Here is a 27,167-nt window from a genome sequence, read left to right as displayed (position 1 = left end):
CCCTCAACCTAAGGCTGTTCTCATTGAAGCAAAGAAGGACGAGAGGTGACTTGACAGAGGTGCACAAGATGGTGAAAGGCATTGATAATCTGAATAGCGAGAGACTCTTTCCCAGGGCAGAAATGGCAAACACAAAAGACATAATTTTAAGGGGATTGGAGGAAGGTTTAGGGGAGATGTCAGATGTCAGTTCTTTACACAGAGAATGGTGGAAGCGTGGAATCAAATACATCAGGGACATTGAAGCAACTCTTGGATAGGCACATAGATGACAGTAAAATGAAGAGTATATAAGGTTAGTTTGATCCTACAGCAGGATAAAAGGTCGGCACAACACCAAGGACCAAAAAGCCTGTGCTGTACCGTTCTACATACTTATATACATATAAATGACAATTTGATGAGACAATTGCAAAGTTTGTAAGCAACACAAAATTTGGAAGAACTGTAAATTGTGAGGACGACAGAATGGAACTTCAAAAGAAAATTGATGCACTGTTGGAGTGGGCTGATAGCTGACAGATGAAGTTCAGTGTGGAGAAGGATGAAGTGTCACAAAGATCATCGAAAGAATGTATGGAACAAAGGGTAATATTCTAAAAAGTGCACAGGCGCAGAGAGGCCTGGGAGTACATATACATAAGTCATTAAAGGTCGCAGGAGAGAAAGACAACTGTTAACAAAGCATAATGTATCCTAAGCTTTATTAATAGAGACATACAGTACAAAAGCAGGTTATGATGATCCAATGTACACAGTCACAGAGCAAAGGACGGTGGTTGGCACTAAGTTAAAATGCTTAAGAACTAGTGTCCGACACAATGGGTTTAATGGCCTCATTCTCCTTCGTAGCCATTTTGGAAGGCTGTGATATAAGCATGCTAGTGTTTCAAATGACAGAAATTATTTTCAACAGCCCAGACTTTGTAGTTGTCATGACAACCATAAAACTGAAAAAAAATTTTTGTCATTATGCAGACAATTAAACTTAGAAAACCAGTTGATGCTGTTGCTGATTCCTTGCCCCTCCAGTGTGTACCATTGAAGTTGCACTGGAAGAAAATCTTTAGAAATCATTTCAATAATCAAGAGGTTTAACTTTACGCTAGTCTTGTTGGAAAACTGCTTGGAAACATCATAATTATTACTGAGCAACCTTTTTGGCTCTGGAGAACTTAATTCATATATATGGATTTTAAAATCTCATTATTATGCCCAATTTGGAAAATAGTCTAAAACTTTTTCCAAATTTCATCTTCTTCTTTAAACCCCATGATAAGAGCATGACATTATTTTATTTAATGATTAAGTAAAGGATAAACTATGCTTTTACTTCCTTATTTGTTCTATGAGATCATTCGTAAAGAGGATTGGCGGGGGGGGGGGGGGGGGGAGAGAAGGGGGAGACGTACCAGAGGTAAGCCAGGGTTGCACGTTTCTGGCACAGAGTCTGGCCCTGTTGCTCAGAAGGGAAGGGAGAGTGAGGCAGAGCATTAGTTTTAGATTAGATTAGATTAGATTACTTACAGTGTGGAAACAGACCCTTCAGCCCAACAAGTCCACACCGACCCGCCGAAGCGCAACCCACCCATACCCCTACATTTACCCCTTACCTAACACTACGGGCAACTTAGCATGGCCAATTCACCTGACCCGCACATCTTTGGACTGTGGGAGGAAACCGGAGCACCCGGAGGAAACCCACGCAGACACGGGGAGAACGTGCAAACTCCACACAGTCAGTCAGTCGCCGGAGTCGGGAATTGAACCCGGGTCTCAGGCGCTGTGAGGCAGCAGTGCTAACCACTGTGCCACCATGCCGCCCACTAGTTATTGGGAACTCCATAGTTAGGGGGACAGATAGAAGGTTTATGGGAACAAGAGAGACTCAGTTGCCTCCCAGGTGCGAGGTTTCATGATGTCTCGGATCATGTTCTCAGGACCCTTAGCGGGAGGGGGACCAACCCCAAGTCGTGATCCACATAGGCACCAATGACAATGACAATGACATCGGTAGGAAAAGGGATGGGGATTTAAGGCAGAAATTCAGGAAGCTAGGGTGGAAGCTTTGAGCCAAAACAAACAGAGTTGTTATCTCTGGTTTGTTATCCGTGCCACGTGCTAACAAGGCGAGGAAGAGAGAGAGAGATGGATAACTGGGGCTCATTCTGGGGTAGGTGGGACCTCTACAAACAGGATGGCCTGCACCTGAACCAGAAGGGTACCAATATCCTGGGGGGGGGGGGGGGAGGGGCGTGGGGGGAAATTTGCTCATGCTCTTTGGGAGGGTTTAAACTAATTCAGCAGAGAGATGGGAACCTGAATTGTAGCTCCAGCGTCCAGGACATTGAGAGTAGGGAGGCCAGAAAGATGGTTTCAAAGTCGCAAGAGTTTACCGGTAAACAGGAAGGTGGTTTGAAATTGGTTTACTTCAACACCAGAGACATCTGGAATAAGGTGGGTGAACTTGCAGCATGGGTTGGTACCTGGGACTTTGATGTTGTGGCCATTTCAGAGACATGGAGAGAGCAGGGACAGAGATCGTTGTTGCAAGTTCCAGAATACAGATGTTTCAGAAAGAACAGAGGAGATGGTCAAAAAAGGGAGGTGTGGCATTGTTAATCAAGGACAGTATTACGGTGGCAGAAAGGACTTTCGAGGTCTTGTCTATTGAGGTAGTATGGGTTGAGGTTAGAAACAGGAAAGGAGAGCTCACCCTGTTGGGAATTTGCTATAGGCCCCCAAATGTTCCAGAGAATTAGAGGAAAAGATTGCAAAGATGATTCTGGATAGAAGTGAGAGTAACATGATAATTGTTTTGGGGGACTTCAACTTTCCAAATATTGACTGGAAAGTTTGAGTACTTTAGATGGATCAGTTTTTGTCCAATGCGTGAAGGACTGTTTCCTGACACCGTATGTAGACAGGCCAAAAGGAGGAGAGGCTATACTGGATTTGGTACTGCGTAATGAACCTAGCCAGGTGATATATTTGGAGGTAGGTGAGCAATTTGTCAACAGTGACCACAATTCAGTTATGTTAACTTTAGTGATGGAAACGGATAGGTATATACCCAGGGCAAGAATTATATCTGGGAGAAGGCAATTATAAGATTAAGTAAGATTTAGAATGCATAGGATGGGGAAGGAAACTGCAGAGGATAGGCACTATTGAAATGTAGAGCTTATTCAAGGAACAGCTATTGCGTACCCTTGATCATTATGTATCTGTCAGGCAGGGAAGAAGTGGCCGAATGAGGGAGACATGATTTACAGAAGAAGTTGAATCTCTTGTCAAGAGGAAGAAGACGACTTATGTTAGGATGAAACGTGAAGGCTCAGTTAAGGCAATTGAGAGTTACAAACTAGCCAGTAAAGGCGTAAAGAGAGAAAGAAGAGGAGCAAGGACAGGACATGAGAATTAGTTGGCAGATAGGATCAAGGAAATCCCTAACGCTTTCTATAGGTATATCAGGAATAAAAGAATGACTAGAACAGGACTAGGGTCAATCAAGCACAGTCGTGGGATGTTGTGTGTGGAGTCAGAGGAGACAGGAGAGGCGTGAAATGAATATTTTTGTTGGTATTCACACTGGAAAAAGATGTTATCATGGAGAACACTGAGATACATGCTACTAGATTTAGCAGTTTGGATCAGAAATTGGCTAGCTGAAAAAAGACAGAGAGTGGTAGTTGATGGGAAATGTTCATCCTGGAGTCCAGTTACTAGTGGTGTACCGCAAGGATGTTTTGGGTCCACTGCTGTTTGTCATTTTTATAAATGATCTGGATGAAGGCGTAGAAGGATGGGTTAGTAAATTTGTGGATGACACTAAGGTTTGTGGAGTTGTGGATAGTGCCAAAGAATGGTGCAGGTTACAGGGGGGCACAGATAAGCTGTACAACTGGGCTGAGAGGTGGCAAATGGAGTTTAATGTGTAAAAGTGGGAGGTGATTCACGTTGGAAGGAGCAACAGGAATACAGAGTACTGGGCTAATGGTAAGATTTTTGGCAGTGTAGACGAGTAGAGAGATCTTGGTGTCCATATACACAGATCCCTGAAAGTTGCTGTCCAGGTTGATAGGTTGTAAAGAAGGCATATGGTCTGTTTGCTTTTATTGGTTGATTAATTGAATTTCGGAGCCATGAGGTCATGTTGCAGCTGTACAAAACTCTGGTCTGGCTGCACTTGGGAGTATTACATACAGTTCTGATCACCACATTGTAGGAAGGATGTGGAAGCTTTGGAAAGGGTTCAGAGGAGATTTACTAGGACGTTGCCTGGTATGCAGGGAAGGTCTTATGAGGGAATTGAAACTGTTTTCGTTAGAGAGAAGAAGGTTGAGAGGTGACTTAATTGAGACATATAAGATAATCAGAGGGTTAGACAGGGTGGACAGTGAGAGCCTTTTTTCTCAGATGGTGATGGCTAACAAGAGGGGACATAGCTTTAAATTGAGGGTGATAGAGAGAGGACAGATGTCACTGCTTGGTATACCTTCCCCTAATCCATTATCAAAACAAGTCAGTATTCACTGTTTTCTCTTACATCTGGAATTTATTTTGCTTTGCATTCTTAAAATTAAGCAAAGCTTGGCTAAGCGTCTTGTCATATTTTCAATCTGCTCTCCTACCTTCTATTTTCTCTCCACTGACCAGTCTGTTTCAAGTGTTTTGGAGTGTGTTATTCCATATGAAAGAAAAAAGTGGTTTCAATTCAATGTGCACCGATTCCTCTTGCAAACTGCCCATGTTTTAGTAATCATGATTTGGAGATGCTGATATTGGACTGGGGTGTACAAAGTTAAAAGTCACACAACACCAGGTTACAGTCCAACAGGACTATACCTGTTACTATAACCTGGTGTTGTTTGATTTTTCAACATGTTTTAGTAAAGTTTTGTAGATATGGTTATCCTCCATGAAATTCTCAAGATTCTAGAAAGGTCCAGTCAAGATGGAAAATAACAAAATCAAGAAATCCAAAAAAGGGAGAGAGACAGAAGGAAGCAAACTACAGGCCAGTTGCAAAGTAGACACAAACATATTTTTGTCTATTGTTTCAACAGTGGTCATAAGAAACAATTTTACCTGGTTTTTGAGTGTTAGAAGTTGCATCATCAAAGAATGAAAATGTAAAACCAGCCGAATCTTTTTTCGAATTATCATTAAAAAGGCAACCAACAGTGTCAGGAGATTCAACAGGTTGATCTTGAACCTGACTATCCTCTTTCATGTCCCATTTGACTTTGTTCACTTTGGTCCCGGAATCGAACATTTCTTTCAAGTCCACATTAACATCATAATAGATTTCTGTTGATACTTCCGGAAGCTTCTCAGCTTCTTCTTTTGCTTTTCTTTTTTCTTTTTTGCTGTAACATTTATGTAATAAGTTAGCACATAGATTTAATGAATTTGTCCAATATACCTATAAATTACCTTTCATGCATGTTATACAAGTTTCATTAACTCTATATCTAGAGTTAATGAGTACTCATGTTGAGTTTCTAACACACTGAATTGAACCATGAAATAAAAACACTATTGATCTCAATGGGGCTGCTTAGGTACTTTCCACATATTTAGCAGACTTGACTCTCTTTGGCTGTAATGATTGCTTGCCTTTAGGAGGAACATGAAAAATAGCACAAAATGTAAAAGATTTTTCTCAGCAAGTTGTTAACTTAGATTTTGACAGATTGTTTCCCATATCAAATGCTCGAAAAATAATTGACTACATTTTGACAAAAAAAATGACTAAACAGACGAAGTTGACAATTTCCTGCTTCACAGCTACTGACTGATCTGCTGAGTACTTCCAGCGTTTACCATTTCTGTAAGTGACACTTTTACTTGTTTTCCAACATTTCAATGTGAGACGGCACCTATAAGTATTATTTCTAACAGGAAAAATGATTAAATTTTGAAAACAGAATCTTGAAGGTAGTTGTACTCTCAATATTTGTCTTCTTCTTTATCTACTTATGAAGGATGTTATCTCATTTTTTTCTGATAAAGTTTCTATCTAGTTTCAACATTAATTTATTTCCTATTTCTCATTATTTTCTGTCATCTAATACTGAGTGATTACATTAGTTGTCCAAAATGAGTATACTCAAAACATCTGTTAGCCTTATCTCAGGGGTAATGGAGGTGTAAACATGGCATTTTAATAAAGCCATGAATAAAAGCAAAAACTGAAGTTGCCAAAAAACTCATCAGGTCTGGCAGCAGCTGTGAAGAGAAATAGAGTTAATTTTCAGGTCTGGTGACACTTCCTCAGAAACTGACCCAAAGATTTAACTCTGATTTCTCTTCACAGATGCTGCCACACCTGCTGAGCTTTTCCAGTAACTTCTGATTTTGTTTTTGATTTACAGCATTCACATTCCTTTCATTTTTCACTAATAAAAACAAATGCACTTGTCACACTACAGCAAACCGTTGCAAATTGCTTGAATGAGCATATCAGACATTTCAGAAACTAATACACAACAATAATTGTATGTATTTAAAAACGAGGGGAAATTTGAAGGCATTATTGTTCGTGGTGAAACTATGATAATCAAGGGAGCAAAGAGGCGCAGAGATTTTAGGGTTTTGTTCATGAAGGAGTTTACAGAGAAAGGAAGGGACAAGTAAATGGGAGGACTTGTACAAGTTTTAAAATCATGGATGAATGGTACTTTGTATGTAACAATGTTTCAAATTAGTACAAATTTAAAGAGGACACAAAATGCAAAGTCAACCAGAAGAATACTGGATCTGTTGATGCTACAAGAAATAGTCGAAAATCTAGTTGAGGTTTCAAAGAGTGATGTAATTTATTACTACTTTAATATGCAGGCACACTGCATTTTTTACATTATGTTCAATCCATTAATTTGAAGTGAATTATTCTTTATAAAAAGTGCAAGTCCAAAAATCATAGCAATAGCAAATCATGGAATTGTATTTACTAACTTTGAAATGCAAAATATTGTTAAATACAGAATCAAGTAAAATCAATTCTTCTATTGAAAGCATTCTCGGATTTCTACTTGTCCTGCTGCAGTTTTTTCTTCAGGTGGATATTACTGGCAATGCAATGATGAAGGGGCAACCTTAAAGATACTTGTGAAGCTATTGTATAGATTAACTGGGAGGGATGAAAACAATTAAGAATTCTATTTGCTCAAATTCAATTCACAACCACAAAGCTTCCCATATGTTACTATTCTATAGCACAATGGATCCGCAATGCGTTGTCATTCACACAATGTTTATTCAATTTCAGTAGGAAAGGCTGGCTCCATAATGTTGTACCAGTGCATCAAGGCTGGATGTTATCATGAAATGATGCATTTTTCAAATATCACAATTAACTGACAACATTGTTAAATGTTCTGAACTGATGAAAATGCAAACTATAGAAATACAAAGTTACATTTATATATTAGAAAATAAAAAGGATGGCTAATCAGTATATAATTGTATATTAGCATGAATTGCATCAAACAGTTTCAGTAAAACAAAATACCTTTTCTTCGTGGAATCATCTAGCTTGCTTTCAAAGCCTATGTGATCTTCCTTTGTAGGATCGTATCGCAGAGCAGAAACATCTCTGAAAGAAAACATTTTGGGGCAAAGTATTGATAGACTCCCAATTTAAAAATACAGCAGATATTTTAACAATGTGAGATTTAAAGCACTCGTAATTCTAATACTAGCAAGTTATAAAATGAGAGTTAATACATAACTTTAGTAAAACTTGCACAGAACGATAAAATATAGCTACACGGAGAGGCTGAATAGACTGGGGCTATTTTCCCTGGAGCATTGGAGGCTGAGGGGTGACCCTATACAGGTTTATAAAATCTTGAAGGGCATGAATAGGGTGAATAGCCAAGGTCTTTTCCCCAGGATAGGGGACTCCAAAGGGAAAGTGCTGTTGTGAATACAAAAATGTAGAGTGCAGACTGAATTTTCATGTTGATTAAAACTCTCTCATATAACTGAGGTACACTGTGGAACCTAACTTCATTGGAAATGAAGTTGAGTTTAAAAATGGATCGCTGAACCACTTTATAAATCTATTGCAATTTTTAATGTTTCATGTTTTCCGAACAAGATTCGCTGTTTGCCAAATTGCAATTCATTGCCTGCAAAACTAAGAGATTTTGATGAAAATACCTCACATTTTACACTTGCTTTACTACTAAATTTTAACTAGTGGGTTGATAGAGAAATTGTGCGATATTGGTCACTGACGAACAGAATTATCATTTAAAAGATAATCAGAAATCAGTCAGAAAGGAAAAGCTGTGATTTATTTTAACGAAATAAATCATATTCGTCAGTGACAAGTTCTACAAGTACATAAGAATTACACTAATTAAACGAGTACGAACTTGAATTTTTTGAATCGTGTTTGTTCTTTCCTGAGATCAGACTTTTCATCATCAAATTGGATAACACTCTGTAAAATGTTCAGTGCCCTCTTTTTTTCATCAGCAAACTCTTCATCTTCAGAACTTTGGCCTTTATCCATAACAGATTCTTCTGCAAAAAAAAAAGAAACCTTCTAGAAGATGCTATTAAAAATAAAGTGGTAGTCACCTGGCATTCAAATACATAGCAAGTATCGACATCAGTGGAACGACATTAGGAGTTTCACCCCTGGCTGGACATTGATTCTCATTTTCACTCAGCATTCCCTCATTTCCTGACTGAGGTCCTGTTCTTCCCATTACCACCCAAACATAATACTGCTGGTCTTTGATGATCATAGATTTCCATAAATCCATGTCTCCAATACTTTGCAGTATATGAAAATGCGAAATTCAGTGATAACTACATGCCCTGAATAACCGTTGTCTGTTTCTGGACAAGAAATTGAATTGTTGGCATTCATAAAAGTGTCATTTTCTTATTGTCATTTACAAAGTCTGCACTGCAGAGCATCTGATATATCAGAGAAGACTGGAAAGAAGATAAAGTTCATAGTTCCTTGAAATGGAGTCCCAGGTAGACAGTATAGCGAAGATAATGTTTTGTATGCTTGCCAATATAGGTCAGTGCATTCAGTATATGAGTTGTGAGGTCATGTTGCATCCGTATAGGACATTGGTGAGGCCACTATTGGAATACTGTGTGCAATTCAGGTCTCCCTGCTATAAGAAGGATGTTGTGAAACTTGAAAGAGTTCAGAAAAGATTTATTGCCAGGGTGGGGGGGGTTTGAACTACACGGAGAGGCTGTGTCGACTGGAACTATTTTCCCTGGAGTGTTGGAGGCTGAGAGGTGACCTTATACAGGTTTATAAGATCACAAGGGTCATAAATAGGATGAATAACCAATGTCTTTTCACCATGATAGGGGAGTCCAAAAATAAAGGGCACAGGTTTACAGTGAGACGGAAATCCTTATTTGGGATATCTGGTTGGATGGACAAGTTGGACTGAAGGATCGGTTTCCGTGCTGTATATCTCTATGACTCTATATGGCATCACAGCTTCATGCTGTGGGACACTTCTTTCCATTGCAAGAATCCATTTCAGATTTTTTTCCAAGATTTTCCACAACAGGCATCACAAATCTTGAGTTTCAAGACTGAATTTCTCAAGCAGCACTGCACCTACATTTTTTGGCAAGGTACTTTGAGGAATATGCTTAAACTCAGTCATTAGTAAACTGGTCAAAAACTTGTATTTCATAAAACTTCATTGTAATCACCAGTATTTTCATCTTCACTTTCCAAAAATCGTTCATCCATGCGAAATCTTTCATCAGTTCCAAATCGTGATTGTAAGTCAAACAGCTAGAAAATAGAGCATAAATTGTCATTTTCAAGTTTCTAAAATTAAAAAGGTACACAAGAGCACTCTACAATTCTGCTCCACTTCAATTCAGTTTCTACCCTTTTAGACAAATCAGGCAAATGCCTTTGGAGAATGGTATAGCTAGAGTCAATTTCATTGCTGTGGTTAGTTTTTTTTTAAACATATTACATGATTTGTCCAAATGGATTTCCTGTAGACAGTAGTCAAAAATATGGTTTCACGCAGAGGGTGGTACATGTATGGAATGAGCTGCCAGAGGAAGTGGTGGAGGCTGGTACAATCGCAACATTTAAAAGGCATTTGGATGGGTATATGAATAGGAAGGGTTTGGAGGGATATGGGCTAGGTGCTGGCAGGTGGGACTAGATTGGGTTGGAATATCTGGTCAGCGTGGGCAGGTTGGACCGAAGGATCTGTTTCCATGCTGTACATCTCTACAACTCTAAACTATGGTGGGATGCAACCAAAAATAATTATGCTTTCAACTGTTTCATTGATGTGTGCAAACTGAATTGCTTGAAATGCCCTTGATTTCAGCCATGTTGCTATTCCCCTAGAATGAACAGGCACAGAACAATGGCCAGTCAGCCAAACCAGCAAGAGGAAGAAAATGTATTTAAAGCCTTTGAATACCAAAAGCAAGAAAGAAAATGTGGTTGCATTTATTTTCAAGGTACGTACTTGTAAGCATAAATAAACGGAATCTTAATTACATTTCGTGGCAGAGAATAAAAATTATGGTTAATTTGAGTCAGAAATATATCCTGAAGTCAAAGCAACAATAACTTTATTACTATGCGAGGCATTCATTTTGGCATAAGTTGATAACACTTACTATCAAATTTTCAATCAATCTCCACAGCAATGTACAGGAAATATACTTAGGCAAAATTCCTTACATTCAATATCCTTACCTTATGACCAGCTTTTCCTTCAAATTGAGGTTTAAGTTTGAATCTTCCATTGTAATCTTCATCACTGTCATCTTCATTATCCTCCTCACTATCAAACAGTTTCTCAATGGTTCTATTTTCAAAAGCCTAAGGTAAATTTAGAAGAATTTTAAATTCTGAAAGCTTGTACTAAGAGCTGGAAGAGATAAAGACACTTGAAAAGTTTGTTCTAGTAACATTAGGAAAAGCAAAATTGAAAATCGAAGAGTTGATTTTTAGGAATGCTGGATTGGAAGTTCTGGAACATATCATTTTGTTTACAGGGCTAGTAGTAAGGATACAGAACCTTCACATGACTTTCAGGCTTTGAAAAGCATCAAAATAATACAAAAATGAAAATGTCACGCAGTATGCAAATCCAACCCAATCAATTCCCTTTCCATCAAGTCTGCTCTCAATGAACAGGAAAGTGACAGCAGGTGTCATCAACAGTGCTATCAAGCAACACCTGCTCAGCAATAATCCACTCACTGACATCCAGTTTGGGTTCTGCAGGGCCGCTCAGCTCCTGACCTCATTAAAGCCTTGGTGTAAACATTGACAGAAGACCTGAATTCCAGAGGTGAGGCGAGAGTTATAGACCTTGAGATCAAGGCCACATTCAATCCAGTGTGGTATCAAGAAGTCCTCGCAATCAACGGATATCAGGAGGCAAACTCTTCACTTGTAGGAGTCATACTTGGCAAAATGGAAGGTGGCTATGCTTGTGCAGAGGCTAGTTATCTTAGTGACCAGGGCATTTTTGTCGGAGTTCCTGAGGATAATGCCCTCAGCTCAACCAGCTGCTTCATCTGAAGTGGGATGTTCACCAATGATTGCACGATGTTAAGTACTATGAGTGACTCCTCATTCTATGGTCAAATGCATCAAGAATTGGACAATATCCATGCTTGGTCTGACAAGTGGTAAGTAACATTCATGTCACATAAATGCCAAGGAATGACTATCTCTAATAAGAGACAATCTAATTACCGCCCTTGGACATTCAGTGTTGTTACAATCACTGAATCCCCCACTATCAACAGCCTGGGGTTACCATCGACCAGAAACTCAATTGGACTTGCCACATAAACAGAGTCCCTATAACAGCAGGTCAGCGGTTAGGAATACTGCAGCAAGTAACTCACTACCTTACTACGCAAAGCCTATCCATCATCAACAAGACATGTCTGGATTGAGATAGAACACACTCCACTTACCTGGACAAATGTAATTCCAACAACATTTAAGATGCTTGATACCCTCCAGGCCAAAGCCCACATTAGCACCACATCTACAAGCATCCATTCCCACCATCACTGATACTCAGTCGCTTTTGTTTTGTGTCGCCATAATCTTACCAGACCAGAGGGGCTGTTTTCATTAGACAGAAGTGACTGGTGGTAATTTAACCTGAGGGCCACCAGACCTCAGGCGAGGCACAAGGTTGAGAATGAGAGTCCTTTATGGTAACCTCAAACTGGTGACAGGAATTGAAACCATGCTGTTGGCTTCATACTGCTTGACAAACCAATGATCCAGCCAACTGAGCTAAACTGATTCCTACTCAGTAGCAGCAGTGTGTACTATCTACAAGATACACTGAAGAAATTCACCAAAAATCCTCAGAAAGCAGCTTCCAAATCCACAACTGCTTCCATCTGGAAGGACAAAGACAGTTGATACATAGGAATACCTCCATCTGCAAATTCCTTTCCATGCCATTCACCATTCTGACTTGGAAATCTATCCTTTTTTTTAAAACTGTTGCTACATCAAAATTCTGCAATTCCTTGCCTAAGGGCATTGTGGGTCAACCTACAGCATGTGGGCAGTAGTGGTTCAAGAAGGCAATGCACCACCACATTCTCAAGGGCAACTAGGGATGGGCAATAAATGCTCGCCAATATGCTGTTCCTATTCTTCTTAGATGATAGTGACTGCAAGTTATAAGGTGTCAAAGGAGCCCTCATGAGTCTTTATGCAAAGCACCCTGTAGATGGTACACACTACTGTATTGTGCAATGGTGGTGAGCAAAGTGAATATGGAAAGTGGTGAACTGGTAGCCAATTAAGTGATCTGGATAGTGTCAAGTTTCTTGAGTATTGTTGCAGCTATATTCAAAGGAGGTGGAGTGTTCCATCACACTCTTGACTGTGCCCTTTAGATGGTGAACAGACTTTGGGAAGATGTAATGTGATTCTCTGCAGATCTCATAGCCACTGGCCAGCTCTTCTAACCACAGTCATGGTTAGCAGTAGTTTTGCAATTGGTCCAATTCAGATCCTGGTCAATAGCAACTCTCAGGATGTTCATTGTGACAGATTCAGTATGGTAAATTTCATTGAATATCAAGAGGTGATGATTACATTGTCTCTTGGAGATGGCCTTGCACTTGTGTGATGGGAATGTTACTTGCCACTTATCGGCCCAAGCCTGGGTATTGTCCAAGTCATGCTGCATATGGACAATGACTGCTTCAACATTAGAGATGTCCAAATGACGAGGAATAGTGTTCGATCATCAGCAAATATCTCTGTAATGGTGGATGGAAGGTTACTAATGAAGTAACTGAAGATAGCTGAACCTAGGTCACTATCCTGAGAAACTCCTGTAGTGATGTCCTGGGGCTGAGATGGTTGAACTCCAAGACACACTACCTAGTACAAAGAATGATGGTTATGACTCCAACCCATGGAGAATTTCTCTCAATTCTAACTGACTCCCGTTTTGCCATGGCTCCATTATGCCACATTCACTCAAATGTTGATTTAATATTGAAGTCAATCACTCTTACCTGACCTTTGTTTGTTATTTGATGTATTTTAGAGCTGATTTCTCTCTTCTCAAGGTCATTAAACCCATAAGGCCATCTCCTAACTCTTACTACTGAACTTTCCCAACCCTTTTTAGCATACCTTCATTCCTGAAAAGAAAGTCACTTGCAACTTCCTAAATACCAACGATTGTGCCCTCGCTCAACATTTTTTTCAAAATATTTCCAAGAGGGCTTGACTTCTGAATTCCTTCTCTTGTCCATTTGTTATGGCCCACAACCACAATATACCTCTTTTTCATCTTTCAAACTTGGCTTCAGTTATGGTGCCCCATATTCTGTTCTTTTAATTCCAAAGGGTGCTATATTCAACCAATGTATCAGAAATTTGTTCAGCTTCCATCATCAAATCCAGTGATCTTTCCTCTGTTTCTATCCTTCTTGCTTTAAAAAAGGGTCATAAACATCTTCTCCACAAAGCAAACCATCCTTTTCTCTTGTGTTCTTGAGAATTTACCATAACTTTCCCTCTCTTTTCTAACCAAAGTTCCTGAAAATGTTGTCTCCTAAATCCATCATTCTTGCAAGTCCGCATTTGATTCTCTGCAGTTTCCGGTCATGGCATAGCACTAAAATAAACCCAGGCCAAATTACAGAAGTAATTTTCTGTGATTATGCTGCATTAACTCTTCTTAACCTTTCTTCTGTTTTTAAGCTTGACCACACTGCCCTGTGTTCCATTGTCCAGCTCAGTGTAACTGACTTCACTTGGTTTCACTCTCAGCTATTCAATTGTAACTCCCAGTCAATCTTTTGACCAAAGCTCTCAGCTCTCTCTTTTGACAGTCCTACATTTTGCCTTGCCTCCATTTCTGTCTGAATGTCTTTGTTGAAGGTATGTTTTAATTTTCACTTTTGTTGTTGTACCTTAGCAAATGACCAATTAGCTAGTTGAGAAGAGAGAAGAGAAAGGTGAAAAAAATTCCTTGACAAATCAATCCAATGCATCTTAACTTGGATTAATGGGTCTCAGTTGAATGACTGGAAAATTTCAATGCAGTTCTTTGGCTCTGCACCCCATAATGCTTCACAATGCAATATAACTGACAGACTCATGACTAAAAAATAGCTTCTGTAAGAAATGGTAATGGTATCAAATATGCCACAATGGGAATAATTTTGACGTATAAAGTACACTGTTATTACAAAATGCATTAGACTATTTCACAAAGTCACATCTGAACAATAGCAACTGGATGCTGAGAATTACTGATGACTTTCACAGTGGCAAATCCATTAAATAATTAGCAAAAATATAAATTAAATAAAAAGGCTTACTTTTGCAACATGCAATTTTCCTTGACTTTTTGTGTCTTTTTCTTTAAGATTTTCTCCAATGTCTTTAAATAGTGCATTGTTTTCACACTCTTCTTCAAAATCAAAGACAATGTGTTTCCCTTTGTTAGGTTTCTGATTGTCCTATAGCAACATATGTATATTAAAGAAAAAGCTAAGTTTAAAAAAAATGAAGAAAATTAGCAATTATTTACTCCACAAAATCTCTAAGATTATACCAGATCCATCTTCAAAGAGTGGAAAACAAGTAATGCATAAATATATTTTTAAGCCTGCGGACTATTATTTTCAATTCTCACATTTTGTTGATTTTTCTTAAGTGCTTAAGTTAATCCTTTTAATTTAATTTCCTCACTTTGCATGACATTTACTGTCATATACCCTTTCTCACCCAGAGAACTGTATAAATCAGTCATCAGCCTGAGAATATTTGGAAAATGCAGCATCTTGGTCCTATTGTAAAAGCAAACATTAAAAATAAAGCATCTTTTAGTGCAAGACACACTACATTCAACTAAATCAACTGCCTTTCTAATTTAAATATTACATTGCACAACTAAGATAAAACTTACATGATTTTAATAGGAAATGAAACAATATTATAAAAGAATCATATAGTAATCACAAATATAAACAACCGGGTCCCTTGCAGCTTACTGACAGTTTGAAGGCACTATCTAAAGGACTTTCAAATATTTAAAAAGCTACCTTTTAGAATTCAACTGAGGGCAATGGATTCACTCTTCACCTTGAAATTATTTCTGCACTTGACTGATTACAAACCCCACCTCTCCCCAAAAAGATATCAAAATATGAAGCATTAATTTTAATGAGCAAAATGCAACTATGAAATTTTAATTAAATCAATTACAGCATAAAAATTGTGACAAAATCAAAGAACCGTTCTGTCTTTTATAAGGACATACATTATTCTGCTAATCCTAACAGTACTCTTAATCTTCTTATCTAAGCCAGTTTAACACGTTTCAGATGTAAACTAATGAAGGCAAGGAGGTAACAATCCAAGACACACATTAGCTTGTTCCTTGTTTCCTTTCAAGCTGCTTGACGCCTCTTCAGATGGCTGGCTTGGTTGTGATCAAGTAACTAGTACATGTGAAACCAGTGGTAGAAATTCACAAATGTCAGTTTTTTTTATCCTGAGCCATCACATTTATGAAGATCACGTCATGCTGTCGCCTGGGACTTGTTTTGCACATATGTGGGTATACAGCAAAATGTATGAGATAAATCACAGCTTGTGCTAGTTTTAAAAATTACGTTTAAAAATGTATGCTCTGATTGTAAATATCCAAAAGGTTTTTACAAATACACTAAGGACAAAAGGGAGAGAATAGGGCCCCTCAAAGATCAGCAAGGCAGCCATTGTGTGGAGCGGCAGAAAACGGGGGAGATACTAAACAAGTATTTTACATCATTATTTACTGTGGAAAAGGACGTGCAAGATATAGAATGTAGGTGAATAGATGGTAACATCTTGAAAAATATCTATATTACAGAGGAAGTGCTGGATGTCTTGGAACGCATACAGGTGGATAAATCCCCAGGAACTCATCGGGGGTATCCTAGAACTCTTTGGGAAGCTAGAGAAGTGTTTGCTGGGCCTCTTGCTGAGATATTTGTATCATCAATAGTCACAGGTGAGGTGCCAGAAGACTGGAGGTTGGCAAATGTGGTGCCACTGTTTAAGAAGGGTGATAAGGAGAAAGCAAGGGAACGATAGACCAGTGAGCCTGACCTCGGTGATGGGCAAGTTGTTGGAGGGAATCCTGAGGGACAGGATATACATGTATTTGGAAAGGCAAGGCCTGATTCGGGAGTGTCAACATGGCTCTGTGCGTGGGAAATCATGTCTCACAAACTTGATTGAGTTTTTTGAAGAAGTAACAAAGAGGATTGATGAGGGCAGAGCAGTAGATGTGATCTATATGGACTTCAGTAAGGCATTCAACAAGGTTCCCCATGGGAGACTGATTAGCAAAGTTAGGTCTCATGGAATACAAGGATAACTAGCCATTTGGATACAGAACTGGCTCAAAGGGTGTTGGTGGAGGGTTGTTTTTCAGACTGGAGGCCTGTAACCAGTGGAGTGCAACAAGGATCAGTGCTTGGTCCTCTACTTTTTGTAATTTACATAAATGATCTGGATATGCGCATAAGAAGTACAGTTAGTAAGTTTGCAGGTGACACCAAAATTGGAGGTGTAGTGGACAGCGAAGAGGGTTACCTCAGATTACAACAGGATCTGGACCAGATGGGCCAATGGGCTGAGAAGTGGCAGATGGGAGTTTAATTGAGATAATTGTGAGGTGCTGCATTTTGGGAAAGCAAATCTGAGCAGGACCTATATACTTAATGGTAAGGTCCTAAGGCATGTTGCTGAACAAAGAGACCTTGGAGTGCAGGTTCATAGCTCCTTGAAAGTGGAGTCGCAGATAGATAGAATAGTGAAGGCAGCATTTGGTATGCTTTCTTTTATTGGTCAGAGTATTGAGTACAGGGGTTGAGAGGTCATGTTGCGGCTGTACAGGACATTGGTTAGACCACTGTTGGAATATTGTGTGCAGTTCTGGTCTCCTTCCTATCGGAAAGATGTCGTGAAACTTGAAAGGGTTCAGAAAAGATTGACAAGAATGTTGCCAGGGTTAGAGAATTTGAACTATAGGGAGAAGCTTAACAGGCTGGGGCTGTTTTATCTGGAGCGTTGGAGGCTGAGGGGTGACCGTATAGAGGTTTACAAAATTGTGAGGGGCATGGATAGGGTAAATAGGCAAAGTCTTTTCCCTGAGGTTGGGGAGTCCAGAACTAGAGGGCATAGGTTTAGGGTGAGAGGGGAAAGATATAAAAGAGACCTAAGGGGCCACTTTTTCATGCAGAGGGTGTTACGTGCATGGAATGGGCTGCCAGAGGATGTGGTGGAGGCTGGTAAAATTGCAACATTTAAGAGGCATTTGGATGGGTATATGAATAGGAAGGGTTTGGAGGGATATGGGCCGGGTGCTGGCAGGTGGGACTAGATTGGGTTGGGATATCTGGTCGGCCTGGACCGAAGGGTCCGTTTCCGTGCTGTACATCTCTGTGACTGTGCAAGAAACCACTAAAATGACTGATAATGGATTTACAGTAGTTAGCAATTAATAGTCAAATAAAAGGTATTTAGGTATACAAACAATTTGAAAGAGGAAACAGTGTGAAGAATTTAGGAAATTAATATCCTATAAATTAATAAGAAAATTGAACATTTCTAACATACCAAATTTGTCAGGGCTCCTTGAATGAGTTTCTTCTGCATCTCGGTTTCTTTCTGTCTCTCATGTAATGCAGCCAACCTCTTTTGATTGTCCAATAAATGTTTCTCTGAATTTTGAGGAGTCCCTGCAGCTAAACTAGCAGTGTTCGTAACATCTTTATCAATTCCAGCTTTACATTCTCGCTCTTCCTTCACATGGCTGGTTTCAACAAGTAAAGTTGAGGCTTCAAATTTTGGAAGTTCAGTTTGCTTAAAATGCACCATCTTTTGTTTCACAGCATTTACTGCCTCACTGGCATCTCCACAATCACATTTTTCTCCATTTAGTAATTCAGAGTTACACAAGTTTTGTATTACAGATTTCAACTTTTCAGTTTTATTTTCAGAAATACCAAAGTTAGGTTTGTGGCTAGAAATAGTCATGGTGGGTGTGTTGAATTGAAGAAATTTTGTTCCTTTAAATGGTGGTGGTTTGAAATTACTTTTCTCGCCACTGTCAGAATCACTATCTGATTCTTTATACATCTTCCTCTTCACTTTCAAAAATAATTGGTCACTAATTAATTTATCTCCTTTGCTATTTTCTTCCTTTGACTTGATTAGGGACATTGTCTTTTTTGAAGGAGATGGGTTAATCAGCTGTTTATTTGGTGTTATTTCACAGTCACTGCTGTCCTCATCCTGAATAGCTGATGCAATTTTATTAGGTATGGTGTTTTTCTTCAAGGCAGGCATGCTCTGAGAAATCTTTGTACCTGAAGCTGATGGCAATGGGTTTACTAGGGAAGGCTGTAATGAAATATTTTTAAGTAACTTCAAATCACTTTGCGATTTGTTATTTTCTTTCTTGGCTTTGGAAGAACTATTTACCAATTGTTCAAGATCAGTTAGCGATAAGTCTATTCGGTAACAGCTATTCATCATTTCTTCATAATCAGAATCCAAATTGGATTCAGAACTCTCTGGCTTGGAATCTTCATTACTGCCATTACTGTTGGAATTACACTCCTTTTTCTTAGGATCCCCTTCAGTGTTAGAAATCAAAGGATTTCGTTTTTTGCTAAATTTTGTTCTTGGCAAACTTTTGTGAGAAATCATTTTCCCAGAGATAATTTCATCAGTATCAGCAGAATCATACTCACTACCACTGTCATTTGATATGTGATTAATATTAACATCTTCCGACATTTCTTTCCTCAAGTCATTTAGTGCCCAATGTGTCTGATGTCTTAAAACGTAATCCTCACCAACTACCTCCAAAGGCATGTCTTGTAGTTTATGTTCTGCCTGACTAAGGTCTTCAGTTTTATTATTCTCTCTTTCACTGATCAATTCCTGATCTTCAAAGTCAGAGCGATGACATGTGATTTGAGCTTTTGACCAAGTATTACTTTTGCTAGAGACATTAGTTTCTTGTCTCCCAAGATTTCGATTTACAGAACAAGGTGATTTTGAGAAAGCAAACTTGTTCTCTGTCGCAGCAATGAATCTATCCTGATTAGATCCACTTTTGCCATTATGTTCCACTGCATATGAAGACATGTTTGCTGTGAAATTGTCAGAATCATTGGAATCCACCACACTGTACTTGCTGACAGACAGCTTCTTTTTCTTAGCAGGTTGTGTTGGAGCAGGGAAGTCCCCCCGTTTTTTCTTCCTTATTTCCTCATCATCTGTTTCTTCGAGATGCCATGTTAGGTTGGTTACTGGGGTTTTGACTTCAAAATTTGTCACATGATCAAGTTTCTTGATGTTATGACAATATTTAGAAGGATCATATTTTATTATGTGAAATTAAGTTAAGAAACATCCAGCAGAATATTTCTAAGTGAACTATTAACAAAATATGGACAGGCAGTTTCTCTTGAAAACATTATAAATACTTAACAAGTCAGACAGCACATACAAAGAGAAACAAAGTGAAAGTTTATGGTCAATGATCTTTCAGCAGTTCTAACCAAGGATCGTTATTGAGAACATTCAAAATTGGTTTCTTTCACTTCATAGATGCTTCTTGACTTGCTGAGCTTTCAAGCAATTTGTTTCAGATTCTAGTAACTGTAGTATTTTGCTTTTGCAGTGTCCTCACTGCTTTTATTTTTAAAAGAATTTTAATGCACCGTATTTGATGCCTTTGGGGCTAGAATGCATATTTATTTATTGGTGCTGGAACCGTACTCAATGGCATCAAACTTGATGACATTGCTCTCAGTGAGTTCAATGGTTAAGGACTCAAGTTCCACTGTAGAAACTGGAGCACAAAAACCTAGGTTGACACTCTAGTGCAGGTTTAAGGGTACATGGTATGATCAGAAGTGGTATTTTCAGAGAAATATTATTCTGAACTGGACCAAATCAAATGGCGTTAATTTCCACAAAAGCAGGGAATTTGTCTCAGTATTCTGACCTATAAATCAGATTAGCTGATCATTACTTTATTGCTGTCCGTAGTGCCTTGGTATGCATACATTAACTGCATCATATCTGTTTTGAAGGTGTAGAGGTACTGTACCCTTAAGAGAGTTGAAAAGCTAATAAAACTGCCTGACTCAGCTCAGTGTTCTAAACAAGGTAACAACGTAACATAATCTCGAAACAGTTAGCAGTAGATGGGTTGCCACGAGACAAAAAAAAAGTGAAATTCGACCAGTTTAAATTATGCCCCAAGATACCAATCTCCATTCTAGTTTGAATTTAGTAGTTTGATAATATTAAAACCAATGAAATAATCCAATGTTTTGGGGCATAAAACCAGACAATTTTGAACAGTTGAGACATAGGGTGCTAATTTTAAGAGCTCTCTGAAAGGTACCTGTTCTGTGGAAGAAGTTGCACAGCAGAACATAGAAACTGACATGGAGAGAATCTACAAAGGAGATTTGGCAAACTTAACTGGTTCTGAAACGTGATTTTTTTTTGTTAATCTTATTCAGGATTTTTTAATCAGATTGGTATTATAGAGTGGAAAGTAAAAGATAGGTTGAAGAGAAAGAAGTTATAAATAGTTGTTCGTTAATTTTCTCTGTTAGACTTAAAGAATAAAGTTAATTTTTACTTTAAATAATGACTTTTGGGATAGTTCTTTGCCTCTCGAATTTTAAGAGACTACAGCACGAGGTGAATCTTTTCTATGTAGCTGGCTTAAATTAGCAGAGGGGTTTACCCCGTGTCGAAACATATCTTACAGTCAATGTCCCGGACACCACCACTATCATCAGGGAATATCCTGTCTCACAGGCAGAACAGTTTCAGCAGAGGCAGCAGCACAGTGGTGCAGACTCAGGCAAGGGATTTCTGTGGAATCCTCAACAGTCACTTCAGACCTTATGGAAATTAGGGATAGTATTTAATCCAGAGAACGGGCATAAAGTTGACCAAAAGAAAGCAACAGACTGGGAATTGGGAGCATTTTCGCTGTCAACATAGGAAGACAAAGGGCACAAAACAAATAATTAAGACGACTAATAGAATGTTACCTTTTATTACAGGAGGAATTGAAAATAAAAGTAAAGATGCTATTCTTCAGTTTTACAGGGCAACGGGAGACAATACATTTATGCATGCAGTTTTAAGTATAAAGGTTTTCACTGGAGTGCATGAAGATTGAAGGTACACTTAATTAAGTGAGCAAGATTCTGAACAATCTTGACAATGTTGATCTGGAATGATGTTTCCACTTTCAAGTGAGTCCAAAACTAGGGGGTGTAATTTTAAAAATAGAGAATAATTATTTGGATAGAGATGAACAGAATTTTTTTTCTCTCAAAAGGTGTGGTTTTAGAACTCTGCCTAAGAAGGTGATGAAGGCAGTATCATGAAGTATTTTTAAGGCGATGCCGCAGAGTTGCTGACCTGCACCAGTAGCCACAGTATTTGTATGACTGGTTCAATTCATTTCTGGTCAATAATAACCCTCCGGACGTTGATTGTGAGAGAATCAGTGGTAGTAATACTGTCTAAATGTCAAGGGAAGATGGTTAGATTCTCTCAAAAGTTTGTAAGATTTAGGTGCAGAAATAGGCTATTCAGCCCATTAGGTCTGCTCCGTCATTTGATCATGGACGGTATGCTTCTCACCCCCATTTACCTACTTTCTCCCCATAACCCTTCAACTCATTACCAATTAAAAATCTGTCTGACTCCTCCTTAAATTTACTCACTGTCTCAGCATCCACTGCACTTTGTTCCAAAGTCATAGGCGACGACAGGTAGAGAAACTACAGATCATAAGTAATTCATTGGTTGCAAAAGTCTCAGGTAATGAACATCCCCACACAAATACAATTCTCTGTAAAGGTAATGTATGACTGGTCTAGGTATTCTCTTTCTTAATGGAAAGGTTCGCGTAATTGGTGATAGAAACACCGTTAACCATTTTACACTAAGCCATAGAACACATTGCCTGCAAGAGGAAAAGTAAATACAGATACAAGATCCGTTATCCAAACATCCAAAAACCGAAAAGCTTCGAAATCCGAAAGCTTTCTGTGAAGTTTTTTTCTCATTAACAAGGTTGTTTGGCGAGCAAACAGCTAACCCAAGTTGACACCCACACGATGTGTGGCACTTAGATGTGACATGGGGGTGTGTGGCCAAGTACCAACAGGCCTGGGGTTTCTCAGTGAACGCCTCCAAGTCAACACCTACTCGATGTGTCATTCAGATGTGACATGGAGAGCGTGGCCAAGCACCAAAGGCCTGGCGTTTCTCCGTGAATGTCCCCAAATCGACACCCACTCGACATCTGTCACTTAGATGCGATATGGGGAGGGGAACGTGGCCAAGCACGCTCTTAGTTAGAAGTCTGCTTTTCCGGTAAGATTTTTAAAAATTTCACCATTAGACTGTCACATTCTGAAAACTGAAAAATTCCGAAAGACAGCTGGTCTCAAACATTTTGGATAAAGAATCTTCTACCTGTACTCAAATGTGAGTGCTTCGTTGTAGAGATGTCAGAACATTGAAGACACCCAACTCCAGAACTTCATGATAATTGTTTTCATGATTTTTCTTTCTTTCCAACATAAACTTTTAAAGTATTTCTCCAACAACCTTTGTTACATCTTTATTATTAAAAAGGATATTTTCTTTTGACCGTTCTTCCGCAGATGAAGGATGGGTAGCACTCGTCCAAATTTACTCACAACCCAATCCTGAGGGATTTAAAAAAAAGTATTTGTTACACAAATAGGATAACAATTAACAGAATTTTTTTTATTGTGGTAGCTCCCCCAGTATGTGATTTACGTTACGAGCTTCAGGAATACAGCATCAGTCATTGCCAGTACATGATATGTACAAAAACAAGGAAATTAAAAATTTAATTCTTAGATTTCACCTCAAATATTGTATCCAACTATTGGTCCTGCATTTCAATGGGAATGCCAAGGACTTAGGGAGCTGTCCAAGATTGACCAAAATAGTACCATAGTCAAGGGGCGCAAGTCCCAATATAGATTAGAAGAACTGTACTGCTGGGATGCTTCAACATCACATTTTTTGGGGTATACAAAATGGGGATGCCAACAACCTCCATATCTAAAGAGTAAAACAAATCAGTAAGCCACTTGTATATGCACAAAAGGAAAGTTCTCTTTGAACAATGTCCAATTTTGGCTAGTGCTGCACAAAGAAAACAAGCATGTGCAAAAATAGAATGCAGGGAAGAGCCACACATGAACCTGATCCTTAACAAAGTACAGAATGATAGGAAAGTTAAGAGAAATGGGTAATCATTAGTTTTGAAATTATTGCTGAAAGAACTCAAAAGTAATTTTAAAAAAGCGACTATCTTCTCCAGAACTAGGAGAAAGTGAGGACTGCAGATGCTGGAGAAGTCAGAGTTGAAAAGGGTGGTGCTGGAAAAGCACAGCAGGTCAGGCAGCATCAGAGGCGCAGAGTGTCGATGTTTCGGGCATTAGCATTCCTGATAACGGGCTTATGCCCAAAACATCGACTCTCCTGCTCCTCTGATGTTGCCTAACCTGCTGTGCTTTTCCAGCGCTACCCTTTTCGACTCTAACTTCTCTAGCACTGATCTATTTCTTCGATTTTGCATTATTTTCATTGCTTGTCTCGAGTCAACAAGGAAAAGAAAATTCAGGACCACTGTCAACAAATTTTTCAGGTGATAATCAATTGTCAGAACACACTTCCAGGTAAGGTAGTGAGGGCAAAGCTCTTGGAACTATTTAAAAAATTATTGTAAGCCATGTTTGGCAACCTATAGGTAGATGAGGTGGACTCAATACTTATTAATGCTTCTTATTATTAGATTTCTCAATCGTACTATTTTGTGTGCATTTCAATTTAGGCAAGAAAAATTAAGAAATTAACTGATGCAAAATTCAGTTTTACATTAGGACAATTAAAGAAAATCATCACTTGCCTTGTGCTCAGGTATTTCTGTTCCTGGTACAGCTGACTTGATATTGAAGTTTTCAACACCAGCTTTCTTTAGAGATTCTACCACTTTTGTTGTGTTGTTAACTTGTTGTTTGAACTGATTTTTAGCTACAACCTGTCGTTCTTGAGCAAGCCTACAGAATGTATACAGAAGTGAGTTTTAATGTAAAACATGCATTTCTTTAAAAAAAGTACAAAAGTCAAACTCAATTTGTTCCTGAAATACCTTATAATAGAATTGTAGAATTATACAAACACAGAAAGGGGCTATCATGCCTGTTGTTCTTTGGAAGAACTAGTGTGGCATCTTTGTTCTTTCCACATAGGCAAAATTTGCACAGTTTTCATGTATTCAGCCAATTCCCTTGAATATTGCTGGTGATTGCTTCTAGCAGATATGTTTTTCCCCCCTCAGGTTACCTCATTTTTGTCAACTACCATAAATCTCGGTTCCCTATTTACCAAGCTTTCTGCCAGTGAACACTCTTTTTCTGCACTGATTCAACACCTCTACAGTTTTGAGCACCATCACCAGCTCTCAGAGTTCCAAGAATCCAAAGTCCTTCCTCCAACACTATCTCCCCAACCATGCATTCATGTGGGGGGTAGGGGGATGGGAAAAGGGAGAGACAGACAGACAGAGAGAGAAAAAAACAAGAGGAAAAGCAAGAAAGAGGGAGAAAAAAAGAGAGAAAGAGAAAAAGCAAGAAAGAGAGAGAAAAAAGAGAGAAAGAGAGAGAGAGAGAGAGAGAGAAACTAGTAATAGCTTAAATGGAGGGTCAGTACACCTCTGGCGAGGTGCAAGGTTGAGAAGGAGGGTCCTTTGTGGTAACCTCATCCAACGTGCGAACTGAACTCACGACAGTGGCATTACTCTGTATTATAACGAGCCACCCATCCAACTGAACTAAACTGATATCATCATCTCCAATACAATATGTACAGACTGACACATTTTCCAAACATCAAACTAATATTTATATTGATGCAAAAAAAATATATATACTGGACATACTTCTGTTCAAAGAAAACATACCATTGGAAAATTGTGAAAGAATAAATTCTTAACTATTTTAGAATGTCAAAGTATTTGAACTTTGCAAACCAATAAAGACAATCAAAAATTAACAACCTGCAAGGTGATTAACAAACAGAACTCACTTGTGTAAAAAACATTCTTTGGCTAATTCAACTTGCAGTGTTTCACCTTTCCACTTTGATTTATTCAGAATCGAAATACCTAGAAATCATAAAAAATAAATACAAATAAATACAATGGTTGAATAGGAGTTCCCTAACAGAATTAACAGTAGAGATAAAGCAGCTACGAAAAATAATCCTGCCCTTTCTGTTCCCCAAAAGACTTAATTAGTTTATTTTCTGACTGAATGCTTCCAGTGAATTTGAAGAATATACACATAGACAATCAGCTCATTCTCTTCAGACACTTTGCTGTGCTCTCGACAGAAGTATTTGTCCCTAGACTATACATTCATCCAATGCGTTATAGAGTTACAACACTACAGATTTTCAAAAACTAGCCAGAAACTAACCATGAAACCACTAACAATTTTTGTAAAAACCCATCTGGTTCACTAATGTACTTTGAGGAAGGCATTCTACTATCCTGACCAGAGTTGAGTAGATGGGACTCCAGATTCTCAGCATGTGCCTGACTGTTAAATACCCTCTGGATAATTAGAAATGAACAATATATGCCGGGCTAGCCAGTGATACTCACATCCCACGAATGAACTAAAACAACAGCAAAAATTTTATTTACAATTTGGTACCTTTTCTAAAATAGAATTTTCTAAAATTGTAACAGGAATCTATATAAATTGTGTTACAATATTTGAAGAAATTGAACAAACTATATACTTACATTGTTTTAATTCTCTTTCTGAAGCATTGATATTAATGTAACCAAACGTCTTAATAGGATTACCTAGAGAAGAGATTCTAATCAGTCATGATCAAAGGAGTTATGACATTATATTTTTAATGATATTTTTATGAGATGACTCCGACTAACTGGACACAAGCCCCTAAAAACCCTACTGCAAATCATTTGCCTTGACAACTGCAAGTCCCACATGACATATGGAGAAAGGTACACTTAGACATGTAAACTCTCCTGAAATACTTGAAGGACATTACAAACAAAGAAGGTATAAGAATTCAACCTTCAGAGCGAAACAACAAACAGGAGGAAGAACTTCAAAGGAACTCAGCATAATTGCTTTATTGCTTTGAGGACACCCTTGATTCCTCAAAATTAGCAATATTACCATTTGCTGTCAAAAAAAACCTGGCTGCACAGGGTGCAGAACTCCAAGTCTATGTCTAGGACATCCACCTTCACAGTAAACTCATCTTTAATTTGTTAAACAAAAGCTAGATTGCTGGTCTGCTTTAACATGAATCCAAAATTAAAAAGGGAGCTACAAAAGCTATATAGATCTATAGTGCACAGGCCACATGGTGGGCATGCTCAGCAGTTGTGACAATCACGGATTTCAATTTGAAAATAAGATACCCTTTGAAACCTTTAAAAAAAAAGCCCTTTTACTAAACGATGTGACAGATACATGACTGAAGTATA

At 38.5% G+C, this 27,167-nt stretch overlaps 1 protein-coding gene across 2 annotated transcripts in view; it reads right to left on the bottom strand.

Moving 5' to 3' along the window:
• nol8 (nucleolar protein 8) overlaps positions 1 to 27,167 on the bottom strand; it is a 51,972-nt gene that overhangs the window by 19,670 nt on the left and 5,135 nt on the right. For both annotated transcript variants that reach the window (XM_060835502.1, XM_060835503.1), the window contains exons 3-13: positions 26,448 to 26,510; positions 25,724 to 25,802; positions 24,546 to 24,696; positions 23,242 to 23,310; positions 18,161 to 19,945; positions 14,869 to 15,009; positions 10,736 to 10,861; positions 9,715 to 9,799; positions 8,391 to 8,541; positions 7,520 to 7,603; positions 5,092 to 5,372 (exon numbers count right to left, since the gene is read on the bottom strand). In XM_060835502.1, the coding sequence (XP_060691485.1) occupies positions 5,092 to 5,372; positions 7,520 to 7,603; positions 8,391 to 8,541; positions 9,715 to 9,799; positions 10,736 to 10,861; positions 14,869 to 15,009; positions 18,161 to 19,945; positions 23,242 to 23,310; positions 24,546 to 24,696; positions 25,724 to 25,802; positions 26,448 to 26,510 (3,015 nt within the window). The remainder of the gene's footprint in view (positions 1 to 5,091; positions 5,373 to 7,519; positions 7,604 to 8,390; positions 8,542 to 9,714; positions 9,800 to 10,735; positions 10,862 to 14,868; positions 15,010 to 18,160; positions 19,946 to 23,241; positions 23,311 to 24,545; positions 24,697 to 25,723; positions 25,803 to 26,447; positions 26,511 to 27,167) is intronic.

Source organism: Hemiscyllium ocellatum, chromosome 14, assembly GCF_020745735.1.
Source record: "Hemiscyllium ocellatum isolate sHemOce1 chromosome 14, sHemOce1.pat.X.cur, whole genome shotgun sequence".
Lineage (NCBI taxonomy): Eukaryota > Metazoa > Chordata > Chondrichthyes > Orectolobiformes > Hemiscylliidae > Hemiscyllium > Hemiscyllium ocellatum.
Note: the sequence above shows the minus strand (reverse complement) of the source record. Positions and strands in the feature narration are given on the sequence as shown.